The sequence below is a fragment of the Daucus carota genome, chromosome 7 (genome assembly GCF_001625215.2).
Source record: "Daucus carota subsp. sativus chromosome 7, DH1 v3.0, whole genome shotgun sequence".
Taxonomy (NCBI): domain Eukaryota; kingdom Viridiplantae; phylum Streptophyta; class Magnoliopsida; order Apiales; family Apiaceae; genus Daucus; species Daucus carota.
In genome coordinates this window covers 31,628,334-31,643,946 of record NC_030387.2, presented here as the reverse complement: position 1 = coordinate 31,643,946, position 15,613 = coordinate 31,628,334, and the positions used below count along the sequence as shown (strand labels likewise).

General features: G+C 35.5%; 3 protein-coding genes across 4 annotated transcripts; 1 reads left to right on the top strand and 2 right to left on the bottom strand.

The window, feature by feature from the left end:
• The first annotated feature begins 1,061 nt into the window (after positions 1–1,061).
• LOC108193230 (small ribosomal subunit protein uS4y) lies at positions 1,062–3,471 on the top strand. The gene is made up of 3 exons (XM_017359808.2): positions 1,062–1,260; positions 2,006–2,387; positions 3,077–3,471. The coding sequence occupies exons 1-3, from the start codon at positions 1,233–1,235 to the stop codon at positions 3,258–3,260; spliced, it is 594 nt and encodes a 197-aa protein (XP_017215297.1). The 5' UTR covers positions 1,062–1,232; the 3' UTR covers positions 3,261–3,471.
• Positions 3,472–5,798: 2,327 nt separating this feature from the next.
• LOC108196584 (tubulin alpha chain) lies at positions 5,799–7,811 on the bottom strand. 2 transcript variants are annotated; one of them, XM_064081484.1, is made up of 5 exons: positions 7,564–7,775; positions 7,206–7,440; positions 6,738–7,108; positions 6,178–6,636; positions 5,818–6,092 (listed from the first exon to the last, which is right to left on the bottom strand). In XM_064081484.1, the coding sequence occupies exons 1-5, from the start codon at positions 7,654–7,656 to the stop codon at positions 5,943–5,945; spliced, it is 1,308 nt and encodes a 435-aa protein (XP_063937554.1). In that variant the 5' UTR covers positions 7,657–7,775; the 3' UTR covers positions 5,818–5,942. The 2 variants fall into 2 exon arrangements, with proteins under 2 accessions (XP_017219415.1, XP_063937554.1); XM_017363926.2 differs by having other exon boundaries at positions 5,799–6,636; positions 7,564–7,811.
• Positions 7,812–11,287: 3,476 nt separating this feature from the next.
• Positions 11,288–13,262, bottom strand: LOC108194189 (uncharacterized protein At3g28850). Its single transcript, XM_017361106.2, has one exon. The coding sequence runs from the start codon at positions 12,649–12,651 to the stop codon at positions 11,449–11,451; it is 1,203 nt and encodes a 400-aa protein (XP_017216595.1). The 5' UTR covers positions 12,652–13,262; the 3' UTR covers positions 11,288–11,448.
• Between the last annotated feature and the right edge of the window lie 2,351 nt (positions 13,263–15,613).

The window sequence follows — 15,613 nt, the reverse complement described above, 5'->3', positions numbered from 1 at the left end:
TTAGATTTAATAAAATATAAATAATTGAGAGGACACGATCAATCAGAATAGTACAAGATATTATCGAACAAATAATATGATCTCGAACGATAGAAATCCTCATTTTGGGAAAGTATTGTTAAAAAAACAAGAGCAAAACATGATATGTATGAAGAAAATAATAAGTACGTGCATGTAATTCAAAAAATTTATACTTCTACCAAATAATAAATACGTGCATGATTGTGGTTTTTTATATATTATTTATAAGAATAAAGTGCATTTTGTGTATCTAGAAATTTAAGCGAGACACCACTTGTAATACTGCGCTTTTAAAACCACCACATGCAATATCATAGTTCATAACCCGATATAATTTATGCGGTCCCGTCTATAATTTTTAACGTCGTCAACAAATAAAAGAATATTTGTATAATTTCACCTCTGTATTGACTCTTTTGTACTTCCTTTTGCTATTTAACAAAATTGCAAACCCCCAGATCATTCTATAGCCTCACACAACCTTAATTTTCCAACTAGCATATGAGACAAAGGCGGGAAAATTAGAGTTGTGTGAGACTGTAGAATGATTTGGGGAGTTACAGCTTCGTTAAATAGCAAAAAAAGCACAAAAAAGCTGTTACAGAGCTGAAATTACACATATATCCCTTTACTTGTTACGGCGTTAAGAATTATAGACGAGACTGCATAAATTGTATCGGGTTATAAACCACGATATTGCATGTGGTGGTTTTAGAAGTGCAGTATTGCAAGTGGTGTCTCACTTAAAGTGTAGGTACACAAAAGGCACTTTACTCTATTTATAATTATTATTTATAACTTCTTTTTTATCTACTTTCACTATACTTAAAAAAATTTATAATTGGAATTGTCGAGCCTAATGTATAAATGCTCTCTATGTCTGAATATAATCTTGATTTTTTCTACAGAGTATTTTTATATATTTTGATCAAACAATTAAAATATATTTTTGACTATTTTTTATGATTTTTTTTTAAATTCATATTTTTGCTCTAGAAAATAGGAAATGTTAAGGGTGAAGGGATCTGGGCTTTTTCTTCGCCGAATGGTTTGGGCCTTTTCTGTTTGAAGGCAGCCGCAGGCCGGTCCATATAATATAGGGTTTACACGATCAATAATAAATATATTGAGAACATAAAAAGGTGGTTTCTAGGGTTTGAGTGCATTTTGAAGTTGCTCACAGTTGAGACGGCAGCGCCGATACAGTAGCCATGGTTCACGTAAACTTTTACCGCAACTGTAAGCACACAATATCTGTTTTAAGAATTTAATTAAACTGAAATTGATCTGTGAATTTAGCTTTTGTTTATAAATGAATCTGATCGATCAATTGGTGATTAAAATTCGTGTTATTTTGGATTGAGTTATATTTATTGTTATTATTGGTTTTATGTGAAATCTGAAATCGTTTACTAATGTTACTGGCTTTGATTTGCTTTTTATGGCCAAATTGTTGTGTTGGCTGGTTGAGCTTGAATTTAGAAATTGGGATTCGGTGTAAATCTGTAGAATGATTTTGTTTAATGCGGTGAAAATGCTAGTTTCGTGGAGGAGTATCGGTCTATGCGAAGAATTTTACTTGGGTTTGAGTAAGCTGCAAATTGATTAGGTGTGAAGTGAATTGCGGTGCTTTTTTCGATGAATGGAGGTGTGAGAGAGATTGATCGACCACCTATGGTTAACATGACTGGTTGATAAATATAATTTGATCATTATGGGGTAATTGCTTTATTCCCGTAAAATCTTGGAATAAGGTCGGAAATATGCATACAAAACTCTGTTAGCAAGTAGGATATAATTCTGGACAGGCGCTATGGTAGATGTATAATTAGTAATTAAATTGTCACCTTCCCGCCACTTGTTTTTAGATTGCTGTCTTACTTTGTGGGAACCAATTATAGCTTTCAATCATATTGTTATACCAATTGTTAAATTTGCTGATTATATGTCTTTTGTAATGTGCTAATGGTTCTTTGTCTCTTAGATGGTAAGACGTTCAAGAAGCCTCGCCGTCCATATGAGAAGGAACGTTTGGATGCCGAACTCAAGCTTGTTGGAGAGTATGGGCTACGATGTAAGAGGGAACTCTGGAGGGTTCAATATGCTTTGAGCCGTATTCGTAATGCTGCAAGGAATCTGCTAACCCTTGAGGAGAAGGATCCTCGCCGAATCTTTGAGGGAGAGGCTCTCCTCCGCAGGATGAATAGATATGGATTATTGGATGAGAGCCAGAACAAACTCGATTATGTCTTGGCTTTGACTGTGGAGAACTTCCTTGAGCGTCGTCTTCAGACCCTTGTCTTTAAGACTGGCATGGCGAAGTCCATTCACCATGCTCGTGTTCTTATTAGGCAAAGGCATATCAGGTATATACAACTTTTTTTTACCTTTACATTTGTAAATCTCATGGAGGAATCATTAAACTTCACAGGATTTTGATACCATTTTATCTTGTATATTACTTCTGATCATTTAGGTGACTTAGTGATGAAGTAGACATTTAGGTGACTTACAGATGAAGTAGCCGGTTTTTTTAGTTCATCTTATTCATATTTTGTTTTATGCAAGTTCTGGGTTCTGGCTAATGGCTATGGCCTATGGGCGATGGGAAGGTTCTTTTACTATGCATTTTGGAAAGTAGTCCTCCTGCATGCTTGTGTATCTTTTTCAGTTTATATTATGTTTTGGTGCTTAAAATTTACGATTTTATTATATACTCGTACAATTCAATAGGCAGTTTTTATTGTAGTTAAACTTGCCTTTGGGTAATATTTGAGTAAGATTATTTCAAGGATGGCTTTTGAAAGTCCGCTAAGTGACTGAGTAGTTTGTATATTTTAGCAGTTACAGCCCATTCGTTTGTTTAGATACTGTATTACAATTTCTCTCTGTGGAAATTATCTCCAGTAGTGTGACACAGATCTATGTTACTATTGCTTATTTGTGCTTTGTTTTTTCTGAAGTATCTAATGGGCTTTGGGTCTGGATTTAATCACGAGTCTTTTTGTGAAGTTATCTAATAGGCTATGGGTTTGACTTAATTGTACTTTTTCAGGGTTGGAAGACAGGTGGTTAACGTACCTTCATTCATGGTGAGGGTAGATTCACAGAAGCACATTGATTTCTCTCTTACTAGCCCATTTGGAGGTGGCCGTCCTGGAAGAGTGAAGAGAAGGAACATGAAGGCAGCTTCAAAGAAGCAATCTGGTGGAGATGGAGATGAGGAGGATGACGAATAAGTAGTTAAGTTTGGCATCAATTAGGACCCTCTGAGACCGAGTAGTAACTCTTTTGCATTGCCTAGTGTCGGATTATATTAAAGGTTTTGGATTTTGTCTACTCAGGTTCTCTCTTATGAATGGTGGCTAGAAAAGCTTTTGTCATTTGATATTCGTTAAAGTACTAGTCAGACAGATAATTTTAAAATGGTGAACTAGTTTTTCTTTTTCATATTCCCCAAACCTAGCAAGGCCAGTTCACTGTCCTAGTTGGCCTTTACTTATAAGCCGTAATTTGCCTCCCAATACCTGTGTTGTCCACAAATTCTTAATATTCAAAATATGCGTGTAATGCAAGTTCGAACGAACTTGAATATTTGAATCAGAAATATAATCCACGTATTCGAGAAGGAATGATCATTTTATTTAAATATCATATTTGCCGGCAACTTTTGTTATAAAAATCTATAATTTTTATGATAGGAAATTTTGACTCACTCATATTTAGTCATCATCTTCTTTTACATTCTTTTTTTTCTCACAAAACTTATTCTTAAATTTCCATTTCAATTCTCTACGCATTCTATTCAAATAAACATAACACACATATAAATGTTATGGTTAGGATCCTAGTACCATATATTTAATAAATTACATAATGATTTCTGCATATGTCTCTTTATAAGTGAACATCAAGTTATTTTACGATCCCAAATAGTTTCTCAACAGCCAAGACATATTACAGCATGTCTCTTTCCTCAGACATGAAGGGAAAAAGTACGAGTTGCTTCGTGTCTGTACATAATAGATGTAAGATGATTGCGGTCAACATCTGCTGTGTGCAGTGATCATAAGTGCATTTTTAGTGAGATCCTCGAAGAGGTGTCAATTTTGCCACATAACCAGATCACAACAATATTTGCGGTGTGAAATGACCGGATAAATGTATCTCTGATGAGATTGTTGAAGAGGTGTGACTTTGCCACATAATCAAATATAATATTTTTATGTCATATCCTTGCACATGACATTTAGTATTTTTTTTTCCAGAAGAATTCATGAATGATCGGCATTCTTGGATGTCAACTTCACCTAATATATTGAGTCCAGAAAATAAAATTGGATTCTATTTTATGTAATGTAAATTTTTGACATCTCAAGTGGAGAATCATGTCATTTCAACAAGAGTGTTAACAAAAGTGTTTTGTCACGTTATGACATAACGTTGACACCTCTTGTCACCCCTCAATAGAGATGTAACAGAAATGTGAATTTGTAAGAAACGGAGTGATGTAGATGTTTTGCTAGCAGGGTACAAATTACATTGTTTGAACATGATCAATGTTCCTATAGCAATATAAGTCATATTTGCAGCTGTCTTACAAAAATTATATGTTCAACACCTAATAGTAGGGATTATAAGATAAAATATTCCTATAGCAATATAAGTCATATTTGCAGCTGTCCTACAAAAATTATATGTTCAACACCTAATAGTAGGGATTATAAGATAAAATGTTCGATATTCTAAACCAAAATTTAAGGTATGCGGAAGAAATGAGTGTTTCGATAATATCTTTATTATTAAGATATTATTGTATCCAAGATATGCCTTATTTTTAAGACACCATTATATTTGTGCTAAACTATTTTATCAACAAAAAATCAATTTCCATCTATTTCACCAACTCTCTCATATTGTGCGTTCTCTCTTGTCAATATTCATATACAAATATAGTGTTAAATCACCTATTAGGACATTCTTGAACTTACTTTTAACCAGTGTTGTAAAAAGCAGGAATCGGACTTAGTCGGTGAAGGCACCGTCCAGCGATTAATCGGATAATCGGAGATTAATCGGAGTGATTAATCGGATCATTAATCGTAATCAATTTAATATTATTTTTTAAATCATATATATATATATATATATTAATATAATTATATATAGTATAAATTTATAGCCATATAAGATCAAAAGATTAATGATTTTTTGTAACACAAAACATGTCTTTATATACATACACAAGTCCAGTCATCTCATATATAAACTTGAATTTGATTGAATCTGTGAAGGAAGATATTATAAATTTATGTAATTAGAGATTATGAGCTAATCTTGAAAGAGAGAATGGTAATAAAAACAACTTTAATTTCTGTGTTTTGTCATTTTCGTGCCTTTTTGTTTTATTTAAAATTAAATTTCAAATTTCAAATTTTTTTTACTTTCGATTTTTAATTTTTTTAAATTCACCGATTTTGACCGATTAATCCCGATTTTCAGAAAAAAACGCTTTTTTCACCGATTAATGCTTAATCGAGACGGTGGCCGACCGAACAGCGATTAATCGGCGATTAATCCCGATTAATCGCCGACTTTTAGAACACTGCTTTTAACATGTATATGATGATCATTGTTAAACATTGTTAGGGATACAATCATACAAATATACTATACAATGATCATGGTCCATTGTTAGTTGGGTAGAACTTTTACAATAGCTTCGGTTGATCATCTGTTTTAAGTTGTGTTTTCCAATTTGAAAGAAGAATTCAAAGTTAATGCAAGACCAACCAATTTGAAATTTCACATAATATACTAAAAATTTGCAGATAATTAAAGAAGTTTTCAACTTCAACACAAATTAGAAACAGCAAAAGACTGACACCACCAATGAGGCCATTGGCAATACTACTATGGTCTCAAAAGCATAATAAACCTACAAACACTTGGAGCTTAGTAATCTTCACCTTCATCACCGTCCTCTCCGTCTTCAGCAGATTCAAGCCCCACCTCTTCGTAATCTTTCTCCAGAGCAGCCAAGTCTTCTCTAGCCTCTGAGAATTCACCCTCTTCCATACCTTCACCAACATACCAGTGAACAAATGCCCTCTTCGCATACATCAGATCAAACTTGGTATCAATCCTCGAAAACACCTCAGCCACACTAGTTGAATTGGAGATCATACACACAGCCCTTTGCACCTTAGCCAAATCGCCTCCAGGGACAACTGTGGGAGCTTGATAGTTAATTCCGCACTTGAACCCTGTTGGGCACCAATCCACAAACTGAATGGTCCTCTTGGTCTTGATGGTGCCCACTGCTGCATTCACATCCTTTGGCACCACATCTCCCCTGTACATCAAACAACAAGCCATGTATTTTCCGTGTCTGGGATCACACTTAGCCATCATAGAGGATGGCTCAAAGGCAGTGTTGGTGATCTCCGCAACTGAAAGCTGCTCATGGTAAGCCCTCTCAGCAGAGATGACTGGTGCATATGAAGAAAGCATGAAGTGGATTCTGGGGTAAGGGACCAGATTCGTTTGGAACTCAGTAATATCCACATTCAATGCACCATCAAAACGAAGCGAAGTTGTCAATGAAGAAATAACCTGAAACAGTCACACATTCCTCAACACCAAACAAAACAAAAGGCACAACATAATCTATAACAGTTTAATACACGAACTTATAATTCACCAGTAATTGATACCTGAGAGACAAGCCTGTTGAGATTGGTGTAAGAAGGCCTTTCGATGTCAAGTGATCTACGACAAATATCATAGATAGCCTCATTATCAAGAAGAACCGAAACATCAGTGTGCTCAAGAAGCGAGTGAGTGGAAAGCACAGAATTGTAAGGCTCAACAACAGATGTAGAGATCTGAGGTGAAGGGTAAACAGTGAAACCAAGTTTCGATTTCTTTCCATAATCAACAGAAAGCCTCTCAAGAAGCAAAGAACCAAGTCCAGAGCCAGTCCCCCCTCCCACAGCATGAAAAACCAAGAACCCTTGTAGCCCAGTACAATTATCCGCCAATTTTCTAATTCTATCCAAACACAAATCCACAATCTCTTTCCCAACTGCCCCAAACAATTAAATACACAACATAAGCATTTGATTTCCACAACAAAAAATTAAAAAAAAAAAAAAAAACTTAAAAGGGGTTTAGAAAAGTACTTGTGTAGTGGCCTCTAGCAAAGTTATTAGCAGCATCTTCTTTACCACTAATGAGCTGTTCAGGGTGAAACAACTGGCGATAAGTCCCGGTTCGAACCTCATCAATGACAGTGGGTTCCAGATCTACAAAGATGGCTCGTGGAACATGCTTCCCAGCCCCTGTTTCACTGAAAAAAGTGTTGAAAGCATCATCTCCGCCTCCCACAGTTTTGTCACTAGGCATTTGCCCATCAGGCTGCAAATCAAGAAACACAAATCAGCTAAAAAGATCACATTTTTATTACAAAACAGCTAAAAAGATCGCATTTTTATAACAAATCTTGAGTGAAATCGATGAATAGACACGAGTTAATTGTACCTGAATGCCATGTTCAAGGCAGTAGAGTTCCCAGCAGGAGTTACCCACTTGGATACCAGCTTGACCAATGTGGATTGAAATGCACTCCCTCATTTTCTTGATTAGTAGTGTTTGAAAGTTAGGGTTTTGTCTGTAGAGAGAGAGAGACTGTGAGAGAGACAAGATGTAGATCTGGGGGTTTATAAAAAGATACAAGTAGACAGAGAGAGAAAACAGGGGATGGATTTATACAGGCTGTATTAATGTTTTTAGGGTTTTTTAACGTTTGAATGTTGTATGGGTATTAGCTGTCAAATTTGAATTTTTCATCCGTTAGAGCATCTCCAAGGGTTAAGAACTGTTAGCTAAAAATCTTATGTGTCATCCTATGTGTCATCTAGTTGGCCCTTTTAGATAATATGTAAAAAAAGTTGTACTCCAACCATCATCCTTTAGCAAAAAAATTATAGATAACAAAGTATCATTCAATAAATTTGTTGATCCAAAAAAGCAATTAGGTATAATTTTAGCTTATAATAATTATAGATAACACCATTGGAGTGAAAACCTTTACTGTTAGCAAAAATTTTGTATAATCCATTTAGATAAGCATTATAGCTAATGAGTTTAGATATTAGCCTTGGAGATGCTCTTAGGAGTTTCTTCATCTGTGTGTGACATTTCAAATTTTGAATTTGGTGGGTGTAATTTTTTTGCTCCTCAGTTCAAGTAAATCATAGTAGTAAAAGAAAACTGTGGGCTTGTTGGGCCGATTTTTTGAAGTTTTGTCCTCGTCACTTGGGCTTATTCGTGCAGTCTGTATATGGTTTGAATAAAAAATCTGTTTGTGAATTTATGATTTACAAGTTTGAAGTCAGAATTTCTAACATTTTTTAATGATTTACTTCTAGTTTTAAGATTTATAAATATGTATAAGATCGTTATAAAGTTTTGCGGGATTTTTAGACGAAAACGCAACACGATCTAATATTATCTTCTAAAAATCAAAAGTCTAGATTATCCAACACAAATAATAAATGATTTGGATCATCGCTTCCATTATTTTGGGCATTACTTGGAGATTTTGTGACATCCGAACCTGTTCTCGTAATATAAACAAGTCTGGTTGGTGGTCCATGCATAGTTTAGTTGAACTTCACCTCGCCCCAAAAGGCTACTCAAGGTACATGAATGAATGGTGCAGTCCTTGAATAAGCTTGTATCGTTGAGCATTTGGTACGAGCTCAATAGTGCATCAGCGAGCAGGCAAACTCTGTTCAGTGGCTGGCTGGCATAATTACGGCTGCATGTCTCTCAAAGGAGAAATTATTCTTCCTCTTATCCTTGCCATAATGCAGCAACCCTGTGCTAATGGTTGTTGGAGTGATAACCAACGCATTGACACCAGGAGTAAAGAATTTCAGTAATGAGTGTTTATTTCTCTGTTCATATATACTCATTGATCAATGTATCATGATGATCTATTTTGCCTCTCAAAATTTTCCATCAGTTTAGGAAATTTTGGTCCATTTGTAATCTGCTAAACAGGAACAATGTTGTATTGTTGGAACCATCCAATCCTAAGCACTTTTTTTCTGGAGGGCAGTTGATGCCGAGAGTACTACCTTGAACAAGGACTTGTTCTAGCAGAACTACGAGCCTCAGAGGAAGCGGATTCCCAGAGTACGTTTTTTGGGCAGGTGGACTTGGTGCTTACTCTCAAGAGCGGAATACGAGAAAGAAGAACAACCAAAGAGCAAGTCCTTGTTCAATTTCACATTTGATTAATATAAAGGCGCAGTAGAGAGACTTTTCTTTGATGAAATTAACATGATCTTAAGAACAGATATGCATGCTGTACACAGCTCCGCAAGAATTGCCTGCCTATTTAATGATGCTTACAGGACATTATGAACATGAAGGTGGTTGACATCTGAATGAGGAATGCAATTTGCAGGGTCAATTTTTTCTGACTCCACAACAGGTTTAAGGAATTGAAGTGGAAAGCCTCAATCAAAGATGAGCCGAGTGTTTCATAATTTCGTCATAAAAGCCAGTACGTGTTTTGGTAGTTAAGTGTTCTTTCTTCAGGTCTCACTTATTTTTGACAAAAACCAGGTATATGGACCACAATACTATCTGAATGGTGCATAAATTTGCAGATCAAATTCAGATGTAGGAAACAAGGGCATATGGAACTTTTTTGCTAACAAACAGAAAGGGAATTCTATTTTTCAAGGTGATTGAAGAACTACTCATTTACTGTAAACTTGGCTGTAACTGCTACAACACACTTGCAATTACCCTCCTCAATATTATATGACTTGCACAACTCCCAGGATTCTGTATACACTTCGCTTAACTCGTGTAATTGGCAATACTGATGTCTTACATGTTCTTCCACTAAGATACGAGGTAAAACAGTTGCATGTGTTCTTTCTCCCCGAATGAGGCAGTCAGCTCTGTGCCTGGGTTAACCTGCAGCCTCTCTGCACAAAACGTTTTCGAGATGATAACAACAACTTAAAGGAAATATAAGTAGTGAGTCATTAGCATTCTAAACTGTACATTGCAGCATTTGATATAAATTGGTTGGAGTATTCATTGCACATTCTTTGATCAAGAATGATACATTTAGTAGAACTATGTCCTACCTATGCATAATCCACCTCTTCCATAATAATATCTAGAATATGTGTGTAATATACAAGTATGGTTCGTCTGTCGTCCCTACCAATCTACCATCATCTGTGCAATTGATATTTTCCAGGGATTTTTATACAGACATGGATTCAGTTAATCCATCTAGGCTTCGGCTCAAATTGATTTGTTTGCTACTGACTCAAACATCCCAGTAATGAAAATCAGGCCGTAAAATTCTTAGATAACATAGTGTAGCATTAACCTCCAGAGTCTGCAGTCCAGACCAGCATAATGTCTGGAGCTCATTAGATCATATACTCTTGTTAAGTCAATTCAGCTGCATACTGGCATACTTCTGTTGCTCTCTATCCCGGTCCTACTGCAACTTTTTTGATACCATAGTTTCTTTCTCTCTTGTTTCTATTTATTCCTCAATTTTTCTGTTTTTTAGCTAATGAATTTAACACCATCTTTTAAAAATTAAGTGCTAACCAAATACACGGAAACAGGATTGACCCTGCCTCTTTGAATATTTCTGGTCACAGAAACTGGGCGTGCTTCACACTTACTTTCTTCAGGTCTTTCTTTCTAGTCTGCCGACTAATGAATAATCTCTGCTGGGTGGCTTCTAGTTATGAATTAGTGGTTAGACGTTCTAGAGGTCATAGATATTTGTATAATTAGTTTTAGCTTTTGACCATGATTGAAGCTGAAATCTGCTGAATATACTAATTGTCTGCCTTATTTTCTTTCCTCCAAAATAAACACTTTTTTGGTTGGTCTCTCCCAACAACAAACTTTAGACTTTGAAAATTATTACAAATTTGTATACTTGTATCATAATGAAAATGGATCTCAAAAAATTGTTCTTTTGTTTTTTTTCCTTTCTGTCTTAAACACCCAAAAGTTGAGTTAGCAATGAATAGCCTAGTGGAGTAGTGGGCACAAAATATAAATGATGGTCCATAACAATGTGTGATGGGGGTCAGTGATAAAATCTAGCACTATGGTTGTTTCATTAAAAGATCAACCCCATAGGACTTGAAATCTGAACTAGTGCATGCACATACAGAGATTCTTGTAATCAGGGCAATAAGCAAACTTAAATCAAGAAACAGACTAAAGACATTCTTATAAACAAACCTCAGCATGGGAGATATTGAAGAACATAACAGTTCATCTTGATACAATGATAAGTGTCAAAAGACTGTACACAAAACAAAACTCCTGAAGTGAACTGAGAATATGTAACTATGATCAATGCTAATTACAACAAAGTGGACACCTGATGAGTCCATTCTCATTGCAATCAGGACATCTTTGAAACCCGAATTGAGCTTCATCGTTTTCTTCTTCGTCGTCTTCATAGTACTCAGCTTCATAATATATCTTACAACTCCCTGAACATGTCTCACAAGGCACAAACCTTACATCCCCACACCCCTCACACAATGCACCACCATTTATACGACCATCACCGCCATCATCCACCTTTTCACAACCAGCTAGAACCTTCTCAAGCTGCCCGTCTTCATTCAATCGACGTACTTCCTCAGCACCACCAATGTACTTCTTTCCCACAAACACCTTTGGCAAACCACCACCTACATTAGTCCCTAATAGCTCTTTCAACTCCTCCTTGAATCCTGAATGCATCGAAACATCCCTTTCATCAACTTTCACATTTAACCCTTTTAGAATCACTCTAACATGACAACAATCCTCATAAGTCTTCCTCACACCCCTCAAACTTGTGAAATACAAAACCACCTTTTCTTTACCAAAAACCTCATCTTTATAACCACCACTCAAATTCTTCGAATCCGCGACAAGCCCCACTACAGGCCTTAAGTGAAATGCATTATCTGGTGGCAAATCTTCAAGTGACTTCCTAAATTGAGTAATTATATCCGCATCAAAATCCGATACAAACGAATCCGAATTCAGATCATTCTTCCCAACATCCATCCACAATGGCCTACAAGAATCCTTACAATTTTCTTGAATCAAATCCGATTTCACACTAAACGAAAAACTCCTATAGTTTCGATGCACAGGGCTCAACTCTTCAATCCCCTGCATCAATTCCATTGCATCAATCGTCTCAGGCTCACCAGGCGGGGTTCTAACCGGTGTCCTTGGAACAACTTTGGGTATCTTCTCATCAATCATCTTAGACCAAGATTTGGCCTCAAGCATACCAATAGAAAATTCTTCATTTCTTATTTTCTTGTCATCAAATTCATCAAAAGTTTCCATCTTTTCATCATTCTGGTGCGTTTGAAGAAAAGGGGTGTCAATTTTTAAAGAACCAAGAGTAGAGGAAGTGAGGGCTACAACATGGTAGGTGTCACCGGCCCGTTGTGGTGGGTGGTGGACGTGCATTGAGTAGCTCCGCGTAACGGGTGCCAATGACTTGTGACAGTTGTGGCAGACCTGGTCTTTTTTTGATGCACCGCAGCCCATTTCAACCAAATCAACTAGCTGGCTTACAACATTCCTAAGAAGTTGAGCTGATTTGATCAAGAAGGTGCAGGGGGGAGAGCGAGAGAGAGAGAGAGAGAGAGGAGGGAGGGAGGGAGGGGGAGAGAGAGAGAGAGAGATGTTTTTGATCAAGTTTGAGCAAAGAAAGATTGTTTCAAGTATAGCTCAGGTGGCCCTTTTGTAAAACGAGTGAAAAGATTGAAAAACTTGACTTATTCACGATGATAAAAACTCAAAAGGTGACCTCTACAGAAACAAATCAAACTTAATTAATGCAGGGAAAGAAAGAAAGGAAAAAATTGATTGCAAAATGAAAGATGAGGAGAAATGAATGAACGAAGATACGCTCAAGTTTACGTGTAGCTGGTTGTTGACTAGTGACTTCCTATTAAACATGCAAGGTAAAGAAAAATGATAAGAACTTATTTTTTAAAAGCTAGCCTTCACAGGGAAGATAAGGCCTTTTTGTTGGGGGTTGGTTGTATGGGTTAGCAGGGAGGATTTTATAAAAATTTTATGTTCGATATAGAGTAGAGATAATGCGTGGCCAATGAGAAATGGAAGATTAGATATGGATTCGGAAAAGAGGTTCGTAGATTTCGGCGGGTGGATTGTGAAGTTCGTTGGGTAATTTATACATGTATCATTACGATAAAAATTTTGAAAAATTTGTTTGCAGCTCCAAGACGCTCCTCTACCTTTGTCCTACTTTGACATTATCCTGACGGGCTCTCAAATCATTTTTCAAAGCTAATAAATATGAACACTTGCTTGTTAGAGCCTATATATATAGGCCAACATTCAAGAGAGGGACTCCTTATATGGAGTTACATACGTCACTATAAATCATCAATTTTATTATAAATTCTGTTATAAAATACATATAAAACGTGATTCTAATATAGAATATTATAAAATATATTTATTTTAAGTAATTTAAAACTTAAAATTTGATGAAAAAAAATATATTTTCGAAATTGATTCTACAACAGAATAATTCTGGATGATTATTATTCTGTTATAGAATCATGTTGAGATATTGCATAATTTTAGATGATCTTTGGAATAAAAAAATTGTATATCTTCGTTTTCGGTTTAATAATCAAAATTTGCAATTATATTTCATTAAAAATATAATAGAATATATATTATGTGTATATTTATAATGGTGTGCTGCGTAACTCCATATAAGAGGGTATGCTATGGAGTGCTATCATATATATATATATATATATATATATATATATTAAGAAATTAATATATTAAATCTCATGATAATTATAACACTATTATTTAGATTTATATTTTTATAATTATTTAAGAGAATAGTTAGAGATAAAATTTAAGTGAAGCGAATAGAATAGAAGATAAATGAATATTATATGCGATAATAATAAGTTAGCAGTATCATGATACTTCTTAAAAAAAAGTAGTGAAAAATTAGAAAAAAAAGTAGTGAAAAGCGAAGCGAATAGAAGATAAGTGAATATTACGTACCCATATCATTACTAAAAAAACTGGTGATTAATCACAATTAATCACTGATTAATTTTTGTTTCATTATTTGTTGAACTGATTAAACCTTTAAATATCTAATTAATAATTTGAATAATCTCTAATAAATCTAATTAAATCTGTATTTTTACTAATTAACTCTGATTCTCATTTTTTAGAATACTCATTGCATGAGTAATAATTATGAAGATTCGGTGCGTACGTCATGAAAAACAAGCAGAATGGAATTTACACATAAATTTGATCTATTTAATCTAGATGCACACTCTTCCGCTCTCTAGTGAATCAGCAAGAAGAAAAAGCTAGAGGTACAATCTCTGTTAAATAAAATAAAAATGGATAAGTTGCGATATCCGTGGGTTCCGTTTTCCCCAGTTTCCACTATCTTGTTTATATTGCCACAAACATGTTTTCTTCCGTGCGTGTCTTGTAGCTCTTGTATGCTACTCTAAGAAGAAGCGAAGAACACCTCCTTGTTCGATTGTTATAATGATAATAATAATAATATTCTTTTTATTAGGTGAAATATTTTTATGTGATCTAATTTCATAAATAATGGATAATTTTTTATATACACAAAAAATTTCATAAATAAAAATATATTATTAATGTAAAAAATAGTTGTTAACATGTGTTCATGAACATACTCATTACGTTTAATCATAAATTAAGTTTTTATTTCTTTTTTCAATCAGAACCGGCACAATCGAGATTCGAGGCTGTGCTGGGATATATTTGACCAGATTTCGATGTGAATGAATCTCGATACTATTGAAGTTTATCAAAGAAAATTATTATGATTGTTGCCGAAAATTTTAAATATCAAAACAAAAATTGCAAGCGACATTTTTAGTGAGTAGCAAAAGATATGTGTTGATAGAGGAATTTGGTAATCAACAAAGATGAGGTTCATGGCGGGAATCAAGATCTGTGACGGTGGTTTTGGTCGCCGGAGAGTGGTGGTTGTTTGTTTTAGGGGGTGGCTGAGATTAGGGTTTTGAGTTGGTCTCACGTGCTCTCAACTCATGATCCCCCAATGTGCCTACGTACCCCTATATTTATAGGGGATCAAGCCGTACGTAGTTCTATGGAACCAGGAGTCCTAGTTTGATCAGGACTAGGCCTCTTGGCGATAAGGTCGGAGATAGGCCGAAGGCCCATCTTGGAGAATCCTACTCCTGTTAGAATTAGTCTTGAGTATGACTACCTCAGACTCCTAATCCAAATAGATCACGGATTCAACGATATCTCCACTACGAGAGATAGCATCTACCACGACTCTTATGGAGAAGTTATCTGGGGGAGCCATGACTAACCCCTCGAGATGCAGGGACACGTCCTCACCTCTCGGTGAGGTCTTCATCTTCAAACAAGGTAGACAAGGAGCCGAATTACACGATCGTCTCAATCCCCCGATGAGGGCTAACTC

What these genes read in the sequence shown, in the direction of transcription:
- LOC108193230 (XM_017359808.2), top strand. Translation starts at nt 1,233, where the DNA reads ATGGTTCACGTAAACTTTTACCGCAACT. An exon ending in CGTAAACTTTTACCGCAACT is followed by an intron (nt 1,261 to 2,005) that starts GTAAGCACACAA and finishes TTTGTCTCTTAG; the next exon opens with ATGGTAAGACGTTCAAGAAG. An exon ending in ATTAGGCAAAGGCATATCAG is followed by an intron (nt 2,388 to 3,076) that starts GTATATACAACT and finishes GTACTTTTTCAG; the next exon opens with GGTTGGAAGACAGGTGGTTA.
- LOC108196584 (XM_017363926.2), bottom strand. Translation starts at nt 7,656, where the DNA reads ATGAGGGAGTGCATTTCAATCCACATTGGTCAAGCTGGTATCCAAGTG. An exon ending in GCCTTGAACATGGCATTCAG is followed by an intron (nt 7,441 to 7,563) that starts GTACAATTAACT and finishes CTTGATTTGCAG; the next exon opens with CCTGATGGGCAAATGCCTAG. An exon ending in TGCTAGAGGCCACTACACAA is followed by an intron (nt 7,109 to 7,205) that starts GTACTTTTCTAA and finishes TGTTTGGGGCAG; the next exon opens with TTGGGAAAGAGATTGTGGAT.
- LOC108194189 (XM_017361106.2), bottom strand. Translation starts at nt 12,651, where the DNA reads ATGGGCTGCGGTGCATCAAAAAAAGACCAGGTCTGCCACAACTGTCAC.